Source organism: Thamnophis sirtalis, unplaced genomic scaffold, assembly GCF_051295495.1.
Source record: "Thamnophis sirtalis isolate CommonGarterSnake01/CBP01778 unplaced genomic scaffold, rThaSir2_p1.2 scaffold_7, whole genome shotgun sequence".
NCBI classification, from domain to species: domain Eukaryota; kingdom Metazoa; phylum Chordata; class Lepidosauria; order Squamata; family Natricidae; genus Thamnophis; species Thamnophis sirtalis.
Window position 1 is genome coordinate 21198481 of NW_028261387.1, and position 20158 is coordinate 21218638.

Here is a 20158-nt window from a genome sequence, read left to right on the forward strand (position 1 = left end):
TTGTTCCTAGACAAGATGCATCCTTTGTGGAGCACTTTGAGCAGTCTCATGCTCAAACATTGAAACAAGATGCTATAATATTATTTATACAAAGTGTATGTGATCCAAAATCATACTTCTTTACTACAATCACTATTTACAAGATATGATTACCCATCTAACCAGCAATGGGTTCCACATTTTGTTACCACCAGTTTGCCTCGCATGCATTTGTTCTCTTTGCAGGTGCGTGTGCCCCTTCTGTGCATGCGCTTTGCTCATGTGTGTGCCTTCCGTGCCTAAATAGGATGGCATAGAGCCAGGCCAGGTGGGTGGGTGGACAGACCTACCTGTGATTTCCACTACCGGTTGGGCCGAGCCGGTCCAAATTGGCTGAATACCACCTCTGTATCAACACATGCAGATTTGGGGATGGCTGCTCATTGTTTGGAACTATAACTATTTTGCTTCCAGTCATCACAAAACCAGTCATTTCCATCTCCCAATGATGATATTTAAGTAGACATTTAAGTGAATACAAGGCAACCCATAACCCATTGGGTTTTCCTTTTGTAAATATTGCCTTACATTAACAGGAAAACTAAAGGACCATAGCGGAAAAAAAGTACTGCGAGTGGGAATGACTTTTGACTTCCAGCTTGTGTTGCTTGTAGGTAGCTGACAGGGAGAATCAGAAATCATTCCTTCTCCTTGGGTGAGCCACAGAACTGCCTGACACTTTGCTGGGTGAGTGGGGGAAGAGTGAGGCACTGCAAGAAAAACTGTACTCCTATTCCCCATCCTGGCATGTCTCCAAGAGGATGGTATAGGGAAGGTGCTATACAAGTTGTGAAGGGTATCAGGATGCGTGAGAGGTGCCACATGGTGCGAGGAGGGCACATAGGGTTGCAACATGAGTCGGGAAGGTGGAAGGCAAGAACTGTCAAACAAATTGGGGAGGATGTAAGCGGTCTGGTACAGGTCAGGAAGGATGCACGGGGTATCTGAAAGATGCTGTGCTGGTCAAGGAGAATGTATGGGCATAGGGTGAAGGTTGGTGAGGGCTTAGAGGTATGCAACATGGATCAGGAATGATGTGTAGGAATGTGAAAGTAGCTGGCATAGGAGGAGCACAGAGGGAGGTAGCACAGGTGGAGGGAGCATTACCTGATCAACCTGAGAGCTTGTTTGAAGTCTTCCCCATTGCTGATGCTCCCTGCCAGCTTCCCACAGTGAAAGATTTTGCTTGTGGGAAGTTGACAGGGAGCATCAGCAATCATAGCCAAGCTTATACATCCTGCTGGCTCACTGACTTGTGAGAAGCTGGCAGAGAGTAATGGAAATGACGATCATGTGACTGTGGCTGACTATGGCAGTATTGAAGTAGCAACAGCACAGCGGCAATGAAGCAGCCATAACTTTCCTAAGTGTTATTGCCATAGGAGTAATGGGTCCCAGAATTCTGTTAGCCACCTGAGCTACCTTCCTTCAAAAATTGTTGCCCTTGTGATGCACTGTTTCACCCAATTGAAGGTTACAGACGAATAGACACAACAGATTTAGTAGTATATTATTTTAGTCTAGATAACACTTAAAGGTAAAAGTATCCCCTCGTACATATGTGCTAGTCATTCATGATTCTAGGGGGCGGTGCTTGTCTCCGTTTCAAAGCCGAAGAGCCAGCGCTGTCCGAAGATGTCTCTGTGGTCATGTGGTTGGCATGACTAAATGCCGAAGGGACATGGAACGCTGTTACCTTAACACCAAAGGTGGTCCCTATTTTTCTACCTGCATTTTTACATGCTTTCGAACTGCTAGGTTGGCAGAAGCTGGGGAAAGTAACTGGAACTCACTCTGTTACACAGCACTAGGGATTCGAACCGCCGAACTGCCGACCTTTCTAATCAACAAGCTCACCATCTTAGCCACTGAGCCACCCTTTTAGATAACACATACATGACCACAAACTTCTAGATAATTATACTACAGCATGAATAGAGCAATTTTCTTTCCATTGGGACTGATATTCTATACTCTCCCATCCACAGGGCAAAGAATTGTAATTTGCACATTTTCTTATTAAAAAGATAATTTCTTAGTGAAACCCTGTTTATTTTATTTTTTTTAAAAATCCACTTAATGTCAAAGAGATGACTGCCTAAGCAGGAAAATCAGTGAATACAGCCTCTTACCTACATTATTAAAAAGATTCTGTAGGGTGGCAATAATGGATAATTTAATTTTTATACTTGTATACCAGAAGAAAGTTTTTCAAATATAGACAATAAACACATCCAAGAAGTAGCATAAAACTGCTACACTATGACACAGCATTTTTTTAGAAGCAATATCAAAAACCACATTTTATTTCCTGAAAAGGGAGACACAAATCCAAAGAATCTTCATGCCTCAGTCCACATGACTGACTAAGATTCTGCTTAACACCCCTTGATGTGACATTGGAACTCCATCTTGCATTCTTTCATTAACATAATACCTGGCTAGCTAAATATTCCTCTTATTTTGCCTTGAAATGTATACAAGCTTCCCTCCTGGATTGGAATTCAGATGAATGGTTGTCAGTGTACTAGAATAGTGAGCTGTTTTTAAGATGGCAGTTGAAAGTGAAATATTGCTTCAATGAGCTCCAACCAAGAAATACATACACTGAACTCTCCCAAAAGTATTTCTATCCTCACATAATATGACCTGAGTATTTTACAGCATTCAGACCACATCCGGCCCTTGGGCTAACCCTATCCAGCCCATGTGAGATCAATTAGAAATTAGAAATCATATGTAAGGTAGTGTACTGCAGGGGCAAGTGAAGAAGCCAAATTGGGTCTAGCTTTGTGTTGTTGTCACGTTGCTCTTTCAGTCAGCTGGTGGCCACAGAAGAGTGAGGAAAGAAAGCACTTTTCTGTACCCATACAGTGGTCGCTCCTCACCTGGAGCAGCCTGAGGAGATGGCAGAGGCAGTCATTGTGTGAGGAGACCTGGGCTTGGTCACCCACCACTGTCTTGGTCAAAGCGTGGCCTTGCAGATGAGCATATCTGGGAACTATGGGTTCAGTCCTCCACAAAAGTCCCAGTTCCTCATGTGATTCCTTGGGAAATTAATTGCCTACTTCTATATTATCACCTGCTGCTGATAGAACTTGAAAAGTAAAATGGATACTGGGAGCCAGCATTCTGATCCTCCCACTTAAGAATGGTGAAATACCTTGGAAACGTTTCTAATGAACATACATAGGTGATATTTCTAGGAAGTGGTTGCTAAAATTGAACATGCTTACAGTGCACCAATATTTATCAGTCATATACTGAAGTCAACTTTGGCCAGCTCAACCATTTGTTTTAGAAAATATTCAATCCATTTTTTCCTTCCCTTTGCCCTAGTGAAAGATATCCTTTTCCCTGATGAAATACGAAAACGTGGGTTCAAAATCAAGAATAATAGTAATAGCAATAGAACTTAGACTTTACAGCCCTCTCTAAGCAGTTTACAGAGTCAGCATATTGCCCCCAACAAGCTGGGTCCTCATTTTACCACTCTTGGAAAGAGGGAAGGCTGTGCCAGTGAGAATCGAACAGCTGGCAGTTGGCAGAATTAGCCTGCAGTATTGCATTCTAACCATTGTGCCACCATAAAGGAATAATAAGGCCTCGGAAGGGAGCAACTTTGGTTAAAGGCCAGGATATAAATGGGAAGATCATGCATTTTAATCTTGCCTTAGACAAGAAGATATGGCCCCAGTTCTACATGTCTGAAATTAGGAAAATAGGGCGCTGATGTCAGGCTCCAAAAAGCAAGAAAGACACATGAGATTACTTTTGAGCCATTTCCATTATTGTTCCTTACCTAGAGACAGAGAGCAGGGGGTGTCAAACTCGTGGTCCTCGGGCTGGATGCATCTCATGCTGGCCATGCCCACCCCCAGTTTAGGGAAGGAGAAAAAAGTCACAATATGTCAGTTATGACAATGTGACACTGAGAGTTCAATATTCCTGAACTAGAGCAACATTTTGCATCATTAAAGATATACTCTGAGAATTCTAGAGAGGAACTATCTTGACCCTCTGTCTCCCAATCAAACTATGTAAACTTTGCTGTCTATTGCTCCTCTGGAATGCAGCCGCTTTGTCCTGGGAATCCAGGTTACATTCCACCACACTCTAAACAGAAATTTAGAGATACAGAACTTTCAAATACACCAGTTTTTTTTTAAAAAAAAAGCTTACTGTGCTTCTTACGTATATCATTAAATGATGTAATAACAATCAGAGGCTCAATAATTTTTGCTAGTTCCATGCTCAGGACTTCTGCTTTATGATCTGCAGTTCTGATAATGTTCCAGTGGTGTGGAAGAAGTGACTGTGGCACCACAGAACTTGGCACTTTGATGGCATTGCTGATTAATTCTAGTTCATTAACTCTAATATTTGGATTCTTTCATAGTGTAATCCTGAAAGCAACTTCATTAAGATACTGCATACAATATTTTTTAAAATGGAATACTTTGAATTAAATTGCCTGTAAGCTCTCCTGAAGAGATGCAAATATACCTTGCTTGTGCTAATTAAATTACATTAATCACATTTGGTTAATTAAGCTTATTTAGCTAGGAGCTTCGGTGTGGTCTAGGGGATTAGCTGGGAAAAAACTTTCTGCTCATGTACTCATGTCCACGCTACAACGTTAATCCAAACTCCTATCTCTTGGATCACTTTAGTGGTTATAAGGATGAAGACTGAGGTAAATGTAAGACAGTTTAGTCATCATGATGTAGCATAAATTATAGATTTATCTGTTTTATTTCTTGAGATTTCATTTTAGAATGATTTTCTACAGAGATTTGAAGACAAAGGACACATTTTATCTTAACTTGATCTAATTATTCCAGTATGCTTCTCCCATAAAGTGTTTTTCTATCAGGGCAACCTGGTCTACCCAACTATGGGACGGAGCATACTGCTTCCACTTTCGCCTTTCAGCCCCAATCCAGGAGCCTTTGCAGGAAGTTGCTTCTGAGACAAACTATTTTGTGTTTGTAAATTTAAATTTAACTCCCATAAAGTTATTCATGAAGAGAGGGCAAAAAGTTAAATAGGTATAAAATGCATGAATTAGATTTTTTTTCCTAGTAGATTATAGCTGAATTTTGTTACATCAGTCTTGTAACAGTTATCGTTACTCTGGCTGCCTTTTGATTTCTTGGGATGTAACCAGAGAGGGGATTCTGTCCATTTGTTGAACATTTTGAGGGAACATCCTTAACTATATCTGGTCTACCATACTTGGTCCTCTTTTCCTGTGTTGCTGTCACTGACTTTTTTTTTTTTTTTTTTGCTAATAGGGAATTTTCATTTGTAGCAAGTCACACAACAGGACTGATGGCGTTGTATAATATGACTATATGAAACCATTGGAGACAAAATTTGATTCAGTGCCTTTCAATTGGTCTTCCAGTCTAATGGCACCATGCCAGACTGACTGAAGAGGCATTCTGTAAATAGAGAGTTGTCTTGTAGACATATGGCAGAAGGTGGATCAATAAGACTCTTTCCAATTTGCTTTAAAAAAGAACATGCCTCCTTAAAATAAAGGGACTTTTTTTTTTTAAAAAAAAGTAAAACTGAAAAGCGCAAGGATTTCTAGTAGCTGATCACTTATTGGCTAGATCAGCAGAGGAATCAGATATTGGCCAAGAAGGATACATTCAGATTGGCTGTTTTTTCCCTGGTTAAATAACAATATTATTATAATCAGCAGGGAAATATATACAGTATGGATGCCTGGGGTGTATACTCTCATTTTCCTAATTGTTGTGGTTAAAAAGTTATGTAGGGTTTTTACAATGCCTAAGAAACCTGAAAAAATGTTCATACAAAAGTGACAAAGGGATTTAAAAAATAAGATTGCTAAGAACATTAGAGAAAATGATTTCCCCCGAAATCCCCTTCAATTTTCAGAGTTATTCCTTGTTTTCAGCCAAGAAAAATAATGAGGGTTTTAGGTATTTCCAATTATGATGACCTAGCTTTTCTCCCCTTTGTTATAGCATTTATTATACTTCTTTTTCATCAAATTGCTTAGATTGCAAAGAAAACAAATAGCTTAGGTTCCAAAGAAAACAGAGTAGAATATCTCAAAAGTGTATCTGATTTTTTTCAGTAAACAATCGATGAATCATTGTTTATTTTTCAAAATTAGCCACTCATATTTAGTAACAAACAGATTTTGTTCTTACCTCTATGTTGCACAGACATTCTTCTAATTTGGACACTACTTCAGAAAACTCAGGTCTTCCCTGCAAATGCAGCAAGGCAATAACAATATCAATGTTTGACAATGCCTTTCATATTTTGCAAACTGATCTTTATAATTTTGAAGACTACTTGCTTGGATTTCAAGGTAGCTTAGCTTAAAGAAGTTAAGAAAATATTCTTGTCATCGTCTCTATCCTGGAGGCATTTACAAGTCCCTGGGAGATTGGGTGGGTGAATTGTTTCCCTGAATTATATGACAGCAAGGCAGAAGAGAGTAGAACTGCCTATTTTATAATCCAATATCATTCTTGGTTGATTCTTTCTTTCCCATCAACTCTATAGTCTTCTCTCACATTACTTAGAATAGATCATAATTTTCCATAGGAACTTTTTAGTGATTATGGAAGGATGTCTCTTTCTGTGAACTTCACTAAATGATCTTTCAGTTCAAACTACTGAAAAGAATTGTTTTACAGGATCCATGGTGACAGTGACCTGAAAGAAAATGAGAATGTAAAATACACATTCAAGCAAATAGCCATAACAGTGTAATTTTACACATGTATGGATGAGTCCCAGTTGTCTATAACACTTTGCGATAAAGGGTTTAGAAATAGGCCCTTGAAAATATCAATTTGCTTTGTAGAAGTGGCCAAAAAGAGGAAATTCTATGTACTGGTGATTATTAGAAAATTGAAGGAAAATAAATGGATAGGAACAGATATAATTTATAGTATAGCATTGTAGTGTACCATTCTTGTTCCTTCATTTCAAAAAGAATATGGAAGACTTGGAAAAAGTGAAGAAAGCAGCAATCATCTATAAATCATCTATAAAGAAAGATTGAAGTGTTATGTTTGAAGACACAACCATTATGTTTGAGATAGGGATAGGAAAAAGGGTTAAAATTATGCATTGTATATAAAAAAAGCACGGAGAAATTGTGCTCCTGCTCTTATAATACATTGGGCATCATCTAATGAAATGAATTGGAAGACAAAATAAAACAATTCTATATATTTTAGCCCATGGATTTCATAGACACAACATATGATGATGACTGTTGGCTTAATTGATTTTAAAACAAAACAGACAAGTTACCATTCAGCAAAATAGATAGCTAGAGGAAGCTTTCAGTATGCGACATTGTAAAAGGTCCTGCAGTAAGCTTTGCCTTCACCTTACACTGTAGTCCAGTGGTGGGTTGCTCTTACCGTTGCTACCAGTACACTGATTGTGGTCTGTTCGTGCACGCGCAGAATGTGTGCTTGCACGCATGCGCAATCCACTACCCCTGCGACAACCAGCTTTTTGTTGGGGCTCACGCAGGCACCGCACGCGGTGCATGCGTGCACACTTTGCCGTTTGCCATAAAAATAAGCTATAGACCGCGGGCAGGCAGGTGGGCCAAACGAGCCATCGTACTGGTACAGTCTCAGCTACTCCCGGCAACTACTGGTATGTACCCGCAGCAACTGCTGTACCTGCAGCAATCAACATCTGCTGTAGTCAGATGTGGATTGCTCCCGGTTCAGCCAGGATTGGTAGTAGCGGCAGCGGGAGGCTCTTCCCACCTGCCAAGACACTTCTGCGCATGTGAAGTGTCGAGCCCATGCAAATGCATGAGCAAACTGTAGTAAAAAAAAAATGGAAACCCACCACTGACTGTAGTCTCAATTTTTAGGAGAAGCTATATATTAAAAGAATTTAGAGTAAATAAACCCATGGGCTTTTCAAACAGGTTTTTTCCCCTTATGTTTTTAATTTGCTCAGTTTCAATGGTCTGCTTGAATTTGTGAATAATATTACTCCTTTATAAATAAATAAAATGTGCAAGCATACATTTCATTGTTTAAATTATTTTTCTATCTAAAATCTGATAGCACCTTAATGAATGTTAAAACCACCTAGAGTCACTTAGACATGATATAAGTGGCACATAAATTTAATAAATAAAAAGAATTTAAAATAAATAAAATATGCTTTATTAAATGCTTTTTTCAGCTCCTGAAGCTTTCTTTCAGTGAAGGTGGGGGGAGAATAGCATACTTTAACTATCATATATTGCTCCTCTTAATGCCAAATTGGTGAATATCCAACTGTAAGTGAAAGAATGTTTCATATATTCATAGTTCAAAGCTCACATAAATGGAAATCTGATAGGTTCATGTCTAGAATTTGACTCCATTTTCTATTGTGTAGTCTGGTTGTCATTTAAGATATTCCAAATGGAAAAATATAGTCACATTTACCCTACCAAACTGACTAACATCTCCTTTTTTCAAAAAGGGATCTTTAAAAAAAATGTTGTGATTAACTTTCATTGTGGGCCTGCAGGGATATAATGATCAGAATAATAAAAATGTCAACCCTGCATTATATTTATTTGTTCTTTCTGTTTCCCTTCTAGGTGCCCTGCTCATTCTACTTGCTATGCTGATTCACTTAATATCCCCGTGCCCCTCTTCATGCATGGTATGCTCTGAAGAAGTTACTCTGTGCCAAGGGTTAACATATATACTAGGTAACCAAGTCAGACACTTTAAAGAGAACTCATATTTATTCTGTACTGTAAGTTCACCCAGCCCAGCTGTAATTGTATTGACTGCTTCTTATGCCTGCTGCTGAGAGGTAAATTTTCAGAGAGCTAGCCTTTCACATTTTGACTGAAGAGTGATAGCATTGTTTCATTTCTTTTTGCCTTGGGGCCTTATCCAAACTATTCCAAGCCCTTCAGAGGTAATTGAAAACCTTTGTTACCGAGAACAGTCATTTCACTCAGCCAAACACTTTAAGAAAAACAAAATAGATCATTTTAATAAGTTTTGTCCACATTTTGTGCAAAGTTCAAGCTGTCCTGGCTAAATGAGCTATCAATTGCCTGATAACCCTGCCAAGGAATCTTTCAGGATTAGCAAGATTAAGTGATGTAGCAATGATACAGATTAGCATCATAAAGTGCATTATAATTCTGAAAAGAATGTCTTTCTCGTCTCCTCCCACCTCTTGATGCTAAATGATCTGTAGAAATGCTAACAAGATACAGTGGCTGTGTTCATTACTATTGCTTGTCCAAGTCAACAATTTAATCAGACACCTGATTAACAAATTTAAAGTAGGGTTTGGTTTGTGTACTGATTCTTGGGAGGGGGGGAATGAGCAGAAAAAATATACCTTAATAGTGGTTAAAGTAATAGTTAATTAATAATGTCATTATGTATTTTTATAGTTTAGATTTTCCCCTCTCTGTCAACAGAACCCTCAAGAAGGTCACAGTGCTTTCTTTTTGCCTATAATGATGTTAAATATAAACTTAGTAATATCCAGAATTCTAAAATGCTCTATTTAGTCCACGGGTGGGTTGCTGCTGGCATTACTGCCGGTTCGATGCCTCAAACTTTTTGCACTGAAAATTGTTCTGCACATGCGCAGAACCAAAAAACATGATGGCGGGCCCATAGGAGAACCAGTTCAGGGGTGTGGCAGGCCTGAGTAGCTGCTGGTTCCAGTGACAAAGGCCACCAAGTTACTATTGGTTCGGCTGAACCGGTCCGAACCAGTAGGAACCCACCTCTGATTTGGTCCCTCCTTTTCATTACAAAATTGCCAATGAAACTGCCTTTACACAGTAAAACATTGATCTTCCCAGTGATTCAGAGCAAAGGGACAATACAGAAACATTCCACTAGATTTGCTCTGAGCATCCTGATTTTTTGGTTTTATTTTGATCAGCTTTTTTTCTCTGGGTTTGCTATCACTATATTTGCTGGTCCATATTGTCTTAATTTTCCACAGGTCTATCTTAGCTGTGTGTTTTGGAGCTCCTGCTTCCTCCAGAAAGATCAGGTGCTTGATCCAAGATCTAAGTATTAAAACAGCACTGCAAAGTGATCTTAAAGAAAAACATAAAAAGGATAGCACTGTATCTTTGTATGCAAAAGTGCTTCTCAGTAAGATTGTATGTAAGAGAAAAAAAAAGATAGATTATAGATTAATCGTGTCAGATGTGGGCTGCAAAATATCTGGATGACTGCTAGATTGCAGCAAGCAGATACATGTTAATTCTTTATTACACTACTAACAGTTTAACAACCACCTCATCAAATATGCCACAGAAAATATAAGCAAAATCCTGGACATGGCAATGGTAGGATCCACATATCATTAGCTGCTGCTGTTGCTCCTCCTCCTCCTCCTCCTCCTCCTCCTCCTCCTCCTCCTCCTCCTCATCCTCATCCTCATCATCATCATCATCATCATCATACTTGAGATTAGGCCCTCTCCTAAGAAGAGGAGAATTGATCCTAGTCTTTGGGGAGAATGTCCTCTTTTCAAATAGAAATGGAATGGCAAAGCTTTTAAGAGAAATAGGGGAAAAAAAGAAACACCAAAATAAGATCATAACTGAGGACTGGAGAAGTGCTGTTGACATTCTGTAGATTGGAATGATGAGGATGTTGTGACAAACCTCCAATGGCAAAAGTGCATTCATTGTAGTCAGGACTTAATGGAGTCAAATCCTGGGCATCTTTGAAATTTTTGTATATGGGATCTATCAGAATCAAATGTTGTCCAGGAAGGAATGTAAGTTGTCTGTTAGACTCAGATAATTAAATCAAGGTCTATATGGCATTCAGATCATGTTGACATCTGAGAGCTAGAAACATGAAGGAACCAGGCATATCGATTATAAAAACATTCTGTGTTAATGGGCACAGATGAACAATTCTTATAAAAGATTCAATAAGCCAAGGCAACATTGCTGGTTAGTTATAATTTACATTCTTCTTTCGGTCCTCCAAGCAAACCACATAGGTGTACAATTTGTACAAAATATATTCAGTACATGTCCTTTAAGATGGAATCCATTAAAAGGGATCATTTCCCTAGAACAGCACTAAGAAAAAAATATGTAGGTTTTCAAGCCAGCCTATGGATTGATCAGAATAACTGAGGTCTTGAAAGCCCCTTTTATTAAAAAAATTCTTATACAACTTTGTTTTACATCTAACATTTTATGACAAATCTCTAATATTAAGACCACAAAGATGCAAAGACAGTGGTTGTGTCTGTAAAGATTTACCTGCTATATAAGATCACATTTTCCACTTGAGTCATTCTATACATTTGTAGATTTAGCAGGACAGTAATCAATGGGCTAGGGGGCTATTGGCATGTTAATTTCTTGAAATAGAAACAAATCTCCTTTAAGCATGTTGAGCATTCAAAGAACATGTATATGAGACAAGGCCTTACCCATGGCTACCATTGTGCTTGCTTTAGTCTTAATGAAAAGCTAATTTGGCTGTGAAGATGGAAGGAGCCAATGATTTTAAACGCTAATCAAAATCAATACAAATTAAACTTGTACTTCCTAAGATGAATTCCCTGACTTTGAAAGCTGTACGTGGAAGAATTGATACCAATTTAATTAAAACACACTGTAATTGAAAGCTGTGTGAAAGTCACTGGTTCCCAAGGAATAATGTAAAATTTTTCTTTACCTGCTCTTAACATTTGTGAGTTCTCATTCAAGATTGTGCTTGAAAGGCAATTCAAAGCAATGTTGAAAGTATTCTATATCATCTTGATTGGTCATGCCAAGAAGCATGCAAAATTGTTATTGCTTTTTTCCTCTAGGATTGCTTCATAAAATCAGAGATTGCTAGAAAACTTTCTGAGGGTGATAGGAATAACTTCTAGACTACACTTGATAGCTAAATAGTACAGGCAATTTGATAGTACAGCCAGTCTAATGGTTAAGGCACCTGGCTTGAAACTGGAAGCCTATGAATTCTAAACCCACCAAAGGCACACAAACCAGCTGGGTGACCTTGGGCCAATCACTCTCTGTCAGCCCTAAGAAGCTGGTAATGGCAAACCATTGCAAAAAAAAAAAAACATTGAGAAGAAAACTATAAGGGACATGTCTAGACTATTACCCGAATCAACATAACATGAATTGACATCCCTCCCAAACAATTGTGCACATCTTTCACAACAGAACATGTATATGTCTGCAAAAAGTGAACAGCATCTTGTAGAAATGTGCTGAACAAAATTGCTAGGTATAAAATATGGTTCAAGACTAAGAAAAATTGCAAGATGGAGAATGCTATTCAGATCAGAGAGCAAGGCTAGGCCAAAATGAAAGGTCAGATAATAAATAGATTAGATACAATACAATATGTAACAGACGCACCAAATAATGTAAGAAAGGAAGACCTGGCAAAAGAAAGAGGAATATGCTGTAAAAGGAGTGATTCATTCCACTTAAAAAAAACCCAACACTATAACAAATAGATATATACTCACAAAATGTAAACAGACTCCACCAGCCCTGCCAACTTACATTTGCTTTATCCCACCTGTAATAATATACACAAGACACACAAACTCACAAAATATTATCCCATTTTTAATACAGGACTTTAATATTTCATCTTTAACCCAAGACTATTGGCTTCTTGTTAGAATTGTTTATCTCACCACCATGCAATCTCCTTGGAGGCCAGCCTGGTGAGATCCTCCTCACCTGTGTGTCCTTTTACTACTTCCAACTTTTTCCACAAGTTGTTGGATGGGTAGGTGTATCATAGTTGGCTGCAAAAAGAATTCAGATAACTACTAGATCAAGTGGGTGGTGAGCTACATAGGGCTTGGTATGAAATGGATTATCTGGATCATTTTTTTAATCAGGCCGGACTATAGTACTGAGACAGTTTAGTCACATTTGTGGATGATTTTGGATTATTTAAATGAACAACCAGCTGCATTGTATAGCTTGGTTTCTTGTGTAGTTTGATTGCTTCTACAATGCTTTTGTCACAAATAGCAGTTAATTAGCAATAACTAATAGTTGCTATTTAATTAGTCTTTTGTCTAAAGTCTTTGCTTTAAGCTTTGTGGCTGGACTGTGCATTATATTAGGCAACACTATTAATCTAGCAAATACTGTAATCAAGTCTTGCAGCCTAATGCACCAACATGCTGGAATTCAAGGTCTTGCATCAGCAATCAATCAAATTATTTTCATTTTCAGTGGGCCATGTGTTCTGCTAATACTTCTATAGTTTTTAAAGCCTGTAATACTTGGATTGTGGAAAAGAGGATCCTTTATCTGTTCTAAGAAACAATTGGCAGGTGTAAGAGAGGCTTAGTTTTACTCCAAGTTTCCTTCATGCTCCTGTAGATTTCAGAGTCCAAACTTGGTTATATGATAAAGGGACATCACAAAAACAGTGCTGTTAACTCACTGTAAAAACCACTGTTTGGCTTGCTAAAATGGTTACTCATTCAACAGTAGCGCTCTAGTCATCCATCCATCATGCTTGCGCTTGTGTGATACACAGGCTAAAACTCGGCTAATCTATCCTCCAGAGGACATGATTGAAAGCAATACACATCCCAGCAAGGAACCATTCTCTAATGCATTAATGAGAAACCCAGGGGAAATCCTTCAAGGCATCAATAAACGAACAGCATGCCTCGTCCTCCGTCAAGTTTATTACTTTTTACCTGAGACAAATAAAATCCATATTGTAAAGGGAAAACAGCACATGACCTCCCAGCAAAGATAAACATTAGCAGCAGTAAAATGCCATTGCTACACAGGAGAGGTGCCTTTCTGAGAATGTTTGAGAGCTTCAAGTCAGGATTGAGGTGGGGTCACCGAACAGCATGTGGGAAGCTTGTATGGTGCCTGCTTGTCCTATGCTTGAATGAAAGCATTGATGGTTTCTCACATCCTCAGGAAAAGGGGGACTTTTTAAAATATTACAGCCCGTCACCCCCTCCACCAAATGATTGTAATAAGCAATGCATTAACTTGCGATGCCTGGTGAAACAGATGATTTTCTGTTTTCTGAACAAATAGGTCATGTCGGAATACCGTGAAAGAAATTATGAATTCCTGGGTAAAGAATGAATGTTACATGAAGGTTTTGATGAATCTAAGGCAGGGTCTGAACAACTAGGAAGCTGAAAGAGGACTGGTGGTGGCTCAGTCCTGAAAGGAAAGAATGATTGATCATGTTATTCAGCCAAGAGAGGTTGAATGAAGAGATGCCATTGGCATAGCAGAGTGAGGCCATACCGATTAAGACATTGGTCTACTCTAGCCATCATATTTGTCTGCCCTGGATGTATTATGGTGATGTGGGATATTTTATTACAAGATTTTCCCATGGGTAGGGAAATATATCTGCCTGCATGAAAGTGTTATTATCCCAGAAGACTTTGATGGCAATGCACCTTTTGGGCCTGCCATTTATTTATTGGGAAAATCTAGAACTGTATAATCAACTCATGAAGGCAACAAAGGCCTCAGCCAAATTCATTCCACAGCCAAACTGAAAGCTCATAAGGCATTCTAGAGATTGTGTCCATAATACTTTTCTGCTTGTAATAGGTTGTATAAGCCAAAGATACAAGAGAGAATAAGAATAATCACTCACCCCTTTCTATGAAATACTGTAAGGTCAATTATAATCTCACCTTAAGGGGAAATGGGGATCTCATAAAGGACATCCATCCAGAATATGTTCTCAAATGCTCTGCCAGTAATGTTAGATGTACAGTAAAATCATTACAAGAAATAAGGCTGTGCAATACTCTGATTTTAGACATCTGTCTCAATAACTGGATAGTGGAAACATTATTTATTTAAAAAATCCACTTTTATAACATCAATACATTACAACTCTCATTCCAGATGTAAACATTTGGTATAAGACTGTAAAACTGAATATAGATTCTAATTTGAACTAGTTCTATGCCAACATTCTTCAACACAGATGAAAATACTGCTTTTCAGCAAATAGTTGAAATTTAGATGGCAATTCCAAACATTGAATATACAATGTTATTATTTAGCAAGGCTCTTCCTTTGTGACCCAAACTCCTAAGGTCCTTTCAAATGTTCACTGAAATGTATTATGACTTCTTGTTGATTTGGGTACATTATAAATAATCTTTCATTCATCATTTGAACAGCTTCCATAATTGTCTCAATGTCAAGTTTTCTACCCATGAGTTGAGGATTCTAGCTATAAATTTCCTTATATTTCCCCCTTTTTAAAATAAGGTGAAAAGGAGTTATAACATTGTTATTTGATTTGAAAAATTGATTATTTATGTGATCTATTTTACTGTGTTCTATTGGCCTCTGTAAACTGTTCAGATTACATAGCAAATACAAATTTTGAACTTGATTTTACTAATCCTTTCATTCGGGGTTGGTTTTTTTACATTTTTATACTGTATTTCTAAAAAAAGATATAAAGCCTAGAAATACCATGTTTTAAAAACAGCATTTTTATAATTATGACATAATAGCATGCTGAATGTTTACAGGAACTTATTTGACCATCTTGCTCATTTGTATATGGTGAAGCAGGTTTTTATCCATAAATTATTATTACTTCTCAGTTTTGCTATTACCTATTCATCGTCTTCCTTTAACAAGAAATACAAGAAATGACTAGTATTAAAACAGAGGATGTGAATTACAAATTTGTGCACATATAGAAATTTAATTATGCTTCTCTCCTCATAGCTGCTCCTGTATCTACCCAAGCTTTGATTATTACTGATGGAAGTATCACTTCAGTAGAAGGGTTTAACCTCTCCTTCCTACTTAATGCAACTTTCCTAAGCCTCAGTACTAATGGGATTAAAGCATTTAATGATGATGCCTTCCTTGGACTTAGAACACTGAAGACTTTGCTGCTGGACCAGAACCAAATATCAAGCTTTTCTATCACATACAGCACATTTCATGAACTTCAGAAGCTTCAGGTGCTGGTGCTAAGCAACAATGTTTTAAGTACCATTCATGGCACCTGGTTCAAGAACACGAAGGCTCTTATTAGACTCCATTTAAATGGAAATCAGCTTACCAGTATCAATGCTGACAGCTTTGAGATGGCAAATCTTGACAACCTCAGAATCCTGGATCTATCAAACAATTTCATTAACGCTATTGCAAAGAGAGCTTTCCATGGCCTGCCTCAACTGATGGAAATAGACCTTTCTAGAAACAGGCTAGCTCTTATCCCTGACACATTTTCTCCCCTTGGTCAATTAAAACTTCTTAGCCTGGACCAGAATTGGTGGAACTGCACATGCAAACTTTATGATCTAGCTTCCTTTCTAAGACAATATGTGAATTCATCAAAAATACTCAGAAATCCTGAAAACATGAACTGCACAGCTTCTGAAAACCCATCAGTAACAAATCTGCTTCAACTCACAAAGATCAACTGTAAGTCTGCATTGAAGCAACCATCCAGAATTTTTAAAAAAGGGAGAAAGAAATATGGGCGAGACATTGCATTGGTAGCACTCTTCTCCTTTGTAGGTAATGATTCTCTTAACAAGGTGTTGCTTGCTCAGTCCCTAGTTTTATGTTTAAATTGACATTCTTCACTGTTTATGAAGTTAAAGAAATCACAGAGCGAGACATAGAATCTGACAATGATGAAGATCAATCTTCCCTAACCTGATTTTCATTCAGATGTGTTGTGACCACAACTGCCAAAAGGCAAAGCAGCTTTTGCGCAATCTTTTTGCATTTAGGGAAATTTGATGAGAGGACTTGCCCATTCAGAAAATGGCGGTTCAGGGTTGGGGAGAATAATTACTCTCATAACGTGAATTTGCTAGAAAACTGGCTGCCACTTCTAGAGTTCCCTTTCACATATAATATTCTAAATTAGGTTTGCTTCTTTTTGTAGGCATGTAGAGATACTTGTAAAAAAAAAAGCACTCTGCTGCAACTGGCCATAACTGAATTGTCCAAGAAGACCTAGAAAGCCCATTTTGGCCCATCAAGCAGAGTTGTCAAACTCACATCATCATGACATTACATGACGTATCATGACTTTTCCCCCCTTTGCTAAACCGGGCTTGTATGTGGCTAGTGCGTGATGCATATGGCCCGTGGGCCGCGAGTTTGACAGCCCTGCCATAGAGAGATAGATGATCCCGGAGTCTGCCATTTTGCAACGTGTCAGCTTTTGCCTTTGACTGCAAAGCCAGCCTTGACTTTTCAGAAACCTCCCCCCTCCACGCAGGCATTATTGCTGAGGCAACAAGCTGTCTGCAGCTAGCATTGGTTTATTCTGTGTAGATTCTCTCCCATCCAATATTTCTGTTTTCCCATTGTAAGGAGTACTTGTATCCTACTAGTACAGTTTATTTTAAGAGGTTTCCAAATATCAATTGAAAAAGTTCCATGCAAATTAATTATTGTTAAAATGTTGTTGGGGGACATATATATATATACATATGATATAGATGTGTTAACCATTGAGCTACAGAGGCAATAGAGCACAGGTTCGATTCCCAGCATGGGTATGGCTAGCTGATGAGAGCTAAATAGCTTGAAATAGATCTATACTAGTCTCCCTTTATTTATTTATCAGCATAAATATAACAAATGTAACAAAAAGGCAACAGTAAAAAATATTGGGTTTCTTTCTGGATGGTCTCTTATGACGAGCCGAAGACAGAGAGTGGAAGTGTGACCTTCCTCCCATATTTGGGCATACCAGGGGTTGTGACTTTAAATATATATATATATATATATATATATATATATATATATATATATATATATATGTGTGTGTGTGTGTGTGTGTGTGTGTGTGTGTGTGTGTGTGTGTGTGTGTGTGTGTGTGTGTGTGTGTGTGTGTGTGTGTGTGTGTGTGTGTGTGTGTGTGTATGTGTATGTGTATGTATATATATATCAGAGGTGGGTTCCTACCAGTTCGCACCTATTCGGTAGAACTGGTTTGTCAAATCTACTGAACCGGTTAGAAGAGGTTCCACCAGTGGACCCAGAAAGCAGGCCACACCTAGAGAAGAGGTTCCAAATTTTTTGAAACCCACCACTGGTCCTTGGATATGATTATTCTACACTATCATGCTCATATCTATAAAACTCAATGCCTCTGTGAAAGGTAAGGATGACTACTGCGTTTGTGGTGCAATCAGAACATTGTGTGTGTTGAAGTTGTTTTAACGCAAACCAAAGATGCCTTTTAAAAAACAAGTTTACATCATATTCTTATGCATGCCAGTGCTGTGTGTGAGGTAATTTAAGGTGGTTCTGACAAGTGTTGTCGGCATCTTCATATCCGGTCACATGGGCAGCAAGCCACTCCCACAAAGGAGGCCACACCCACAGAGTAGGTTCGAACAATTTCTGAATATATGTGTGTGTGTGTGTGTGTGTGTGTGTGTGTTCACAACAAGTTATTTTGATGAAGTCAACACTGTGGATTTGTTCTTCTGCTCTTGAGAGTTACAATTTCTCATTTCATAAGCTGAGCAGGAGAGTTCACAGTCTCCTCTTGTGTTACGCTGTTCACGTTATAGTTGTTCATGTGGTCTACTTGTCTGAACAAGATATTTGCAACTGTTGGTTTCCAACATGCTACAGGAATCAATTGTCCTATGCTTACTGAGCAGTGTCCTCTCCTGCGCCTGGGATAGGTTGTATTTCATTATTTTGGAATGGTGGATTAGTTGCTTCTTTGATATGACCCTCAGCACTGCTCAGCTGACAATACAATAATCTCTGTCCTTAAAAAAACCCTGCTAAAAATGTATCTATATTTTGGAATTGAAATGCTTGCCTGAAGCTATATCATTGCCTGAAGCTATACCATCTTAGGCTCTGATCTTATTTCATTTCACAAACTAAGAAATATTAAACACACATCGTGTGTGGAAGAGACGACCAAGGAAAAAAAAAAGCTATGAGGATGCTGAAAGAATTGATAAATGATATTTTTCTCCCTTCTGGAGTAAAATAAAAGTTTAGTAGCTCTTTATTTGAAATATCAAACAATCTATATCAGAGGTGGTATTCTGCTGGTTCACCCAGCTTTGGGTGAACTGGTAGTGACAGCAACGGGAGGCTCCGCCCACCCACCCAGATGTCATCACGGACATTCTGTGTATGCGCAGAAGGTTCTGTGCATGTGCAGAAGGGCTGCATATGCACTTCCAGTTCCAAACTGGTAAAGAAGATGATCTATATACATAAAAAAGCTGAAGTTCCATAGACATTTAAACTCATCCTGGATTTTCTTCCTTTTTGCTTGTATTATTTACTTCACAATCTTATTTATACATTATTGGAACCTATACATAAGCTCAAATTAATTGGAATGCTTAAAAAATTGTATAAAATTAGCAGGGTGGAAGATTGTTCCATCGCCATGTAGTTTTATGCACTGTAGATTTCATGTAATTCTTGAAAAATATTCCAAGCAAAATCATTGACATATATAGATGTAAAACTATGAGGGGATTTAATTGGCTCCCTATGCAACTCTCCCTTTCAGCTACGTTCAAAAATCTCATATTGCAGGATAATCAAATTAGTTATGTTGTTCTATTACAGCTGCATTTCAATGTCCAATAGGAACACTTTTACTGTTCTTACTGTAATACCTTGATAAACTTTCTATTTGTTACAGGAGGTGCTGGTCTAACGTGCCTAGCTTTGGCCTTCTTTAACAGGAAACTTCAGTCTCGCAAAGCAAATGGAGGCCCATCAGAAAATTGCTGTTGCCGAGTCCTAGGTGGATCTCAATGTGATCATGAGCCAAGTAATTACCTCACGAAGGGATACTGTAACTGCCACTTAACTTGGGAAAATGAAATAAAAATTATGTCGAGGTTGGGTGCTGGTGAGAAAATGCCATATTTACGGACAAATAGTTATCAAGGAACGATAAAACCAGAGTGTAAGTGCACAGGCCCAAAAATTCCATTTGGAAGCATTCAAAGTAAGGATGAACCAACAAAAAACAAGCATTTCTTATGCTTTAAATGTAAAACTCAAGAAGCTTCCCAGAATATAGAAGTACCTCATAAAACAGAGTTACCCCTGCAA

The 20158-nt window shown here is 38.2% G+C and overlaps 2 protein-coding genes across 4 annotated transcripts in view; one reads left to right on the top strand and one right to left on the bottom strand.

Annotated features, from left to right (window-relative positions):
* The window catches only part of LOC106540234 (serine/threonine-protein kinase TNNI3K), a 236331-nt gene that overhangs the window by 29099 nt on the left and 187074 nt on the right, over positions 1–20158 (bottom strand). For all 3 annotated transcript variants that reach the window (XM_087719469.1, XM_087719466.1, XM_087719467.1), the window contains one exon: positions 6231–6290. In XM_087719469.1, the coding sequence (XP_087575595.1) occupies positions 6231–6290 (60 nt within the window). The remainder of the gene's footprint in view (positions 1–6230; positions 6291–20158) is intronic.
* Positions 6322–16754, top strand: LRRC53 (leucine rich repeat containing 53). Its single transcript, XM_087720732.1, has 4 exons — positions 6322–6394; positions 8660–8773; positions 15806–16513; positions 16690–16754. Exons 1-4 carry the CDS (start codon positions 6322–6324, stop codon positions 16752–16754), a joined length of 960 nt encoding a protein of 319 aa, XP_087576858.1.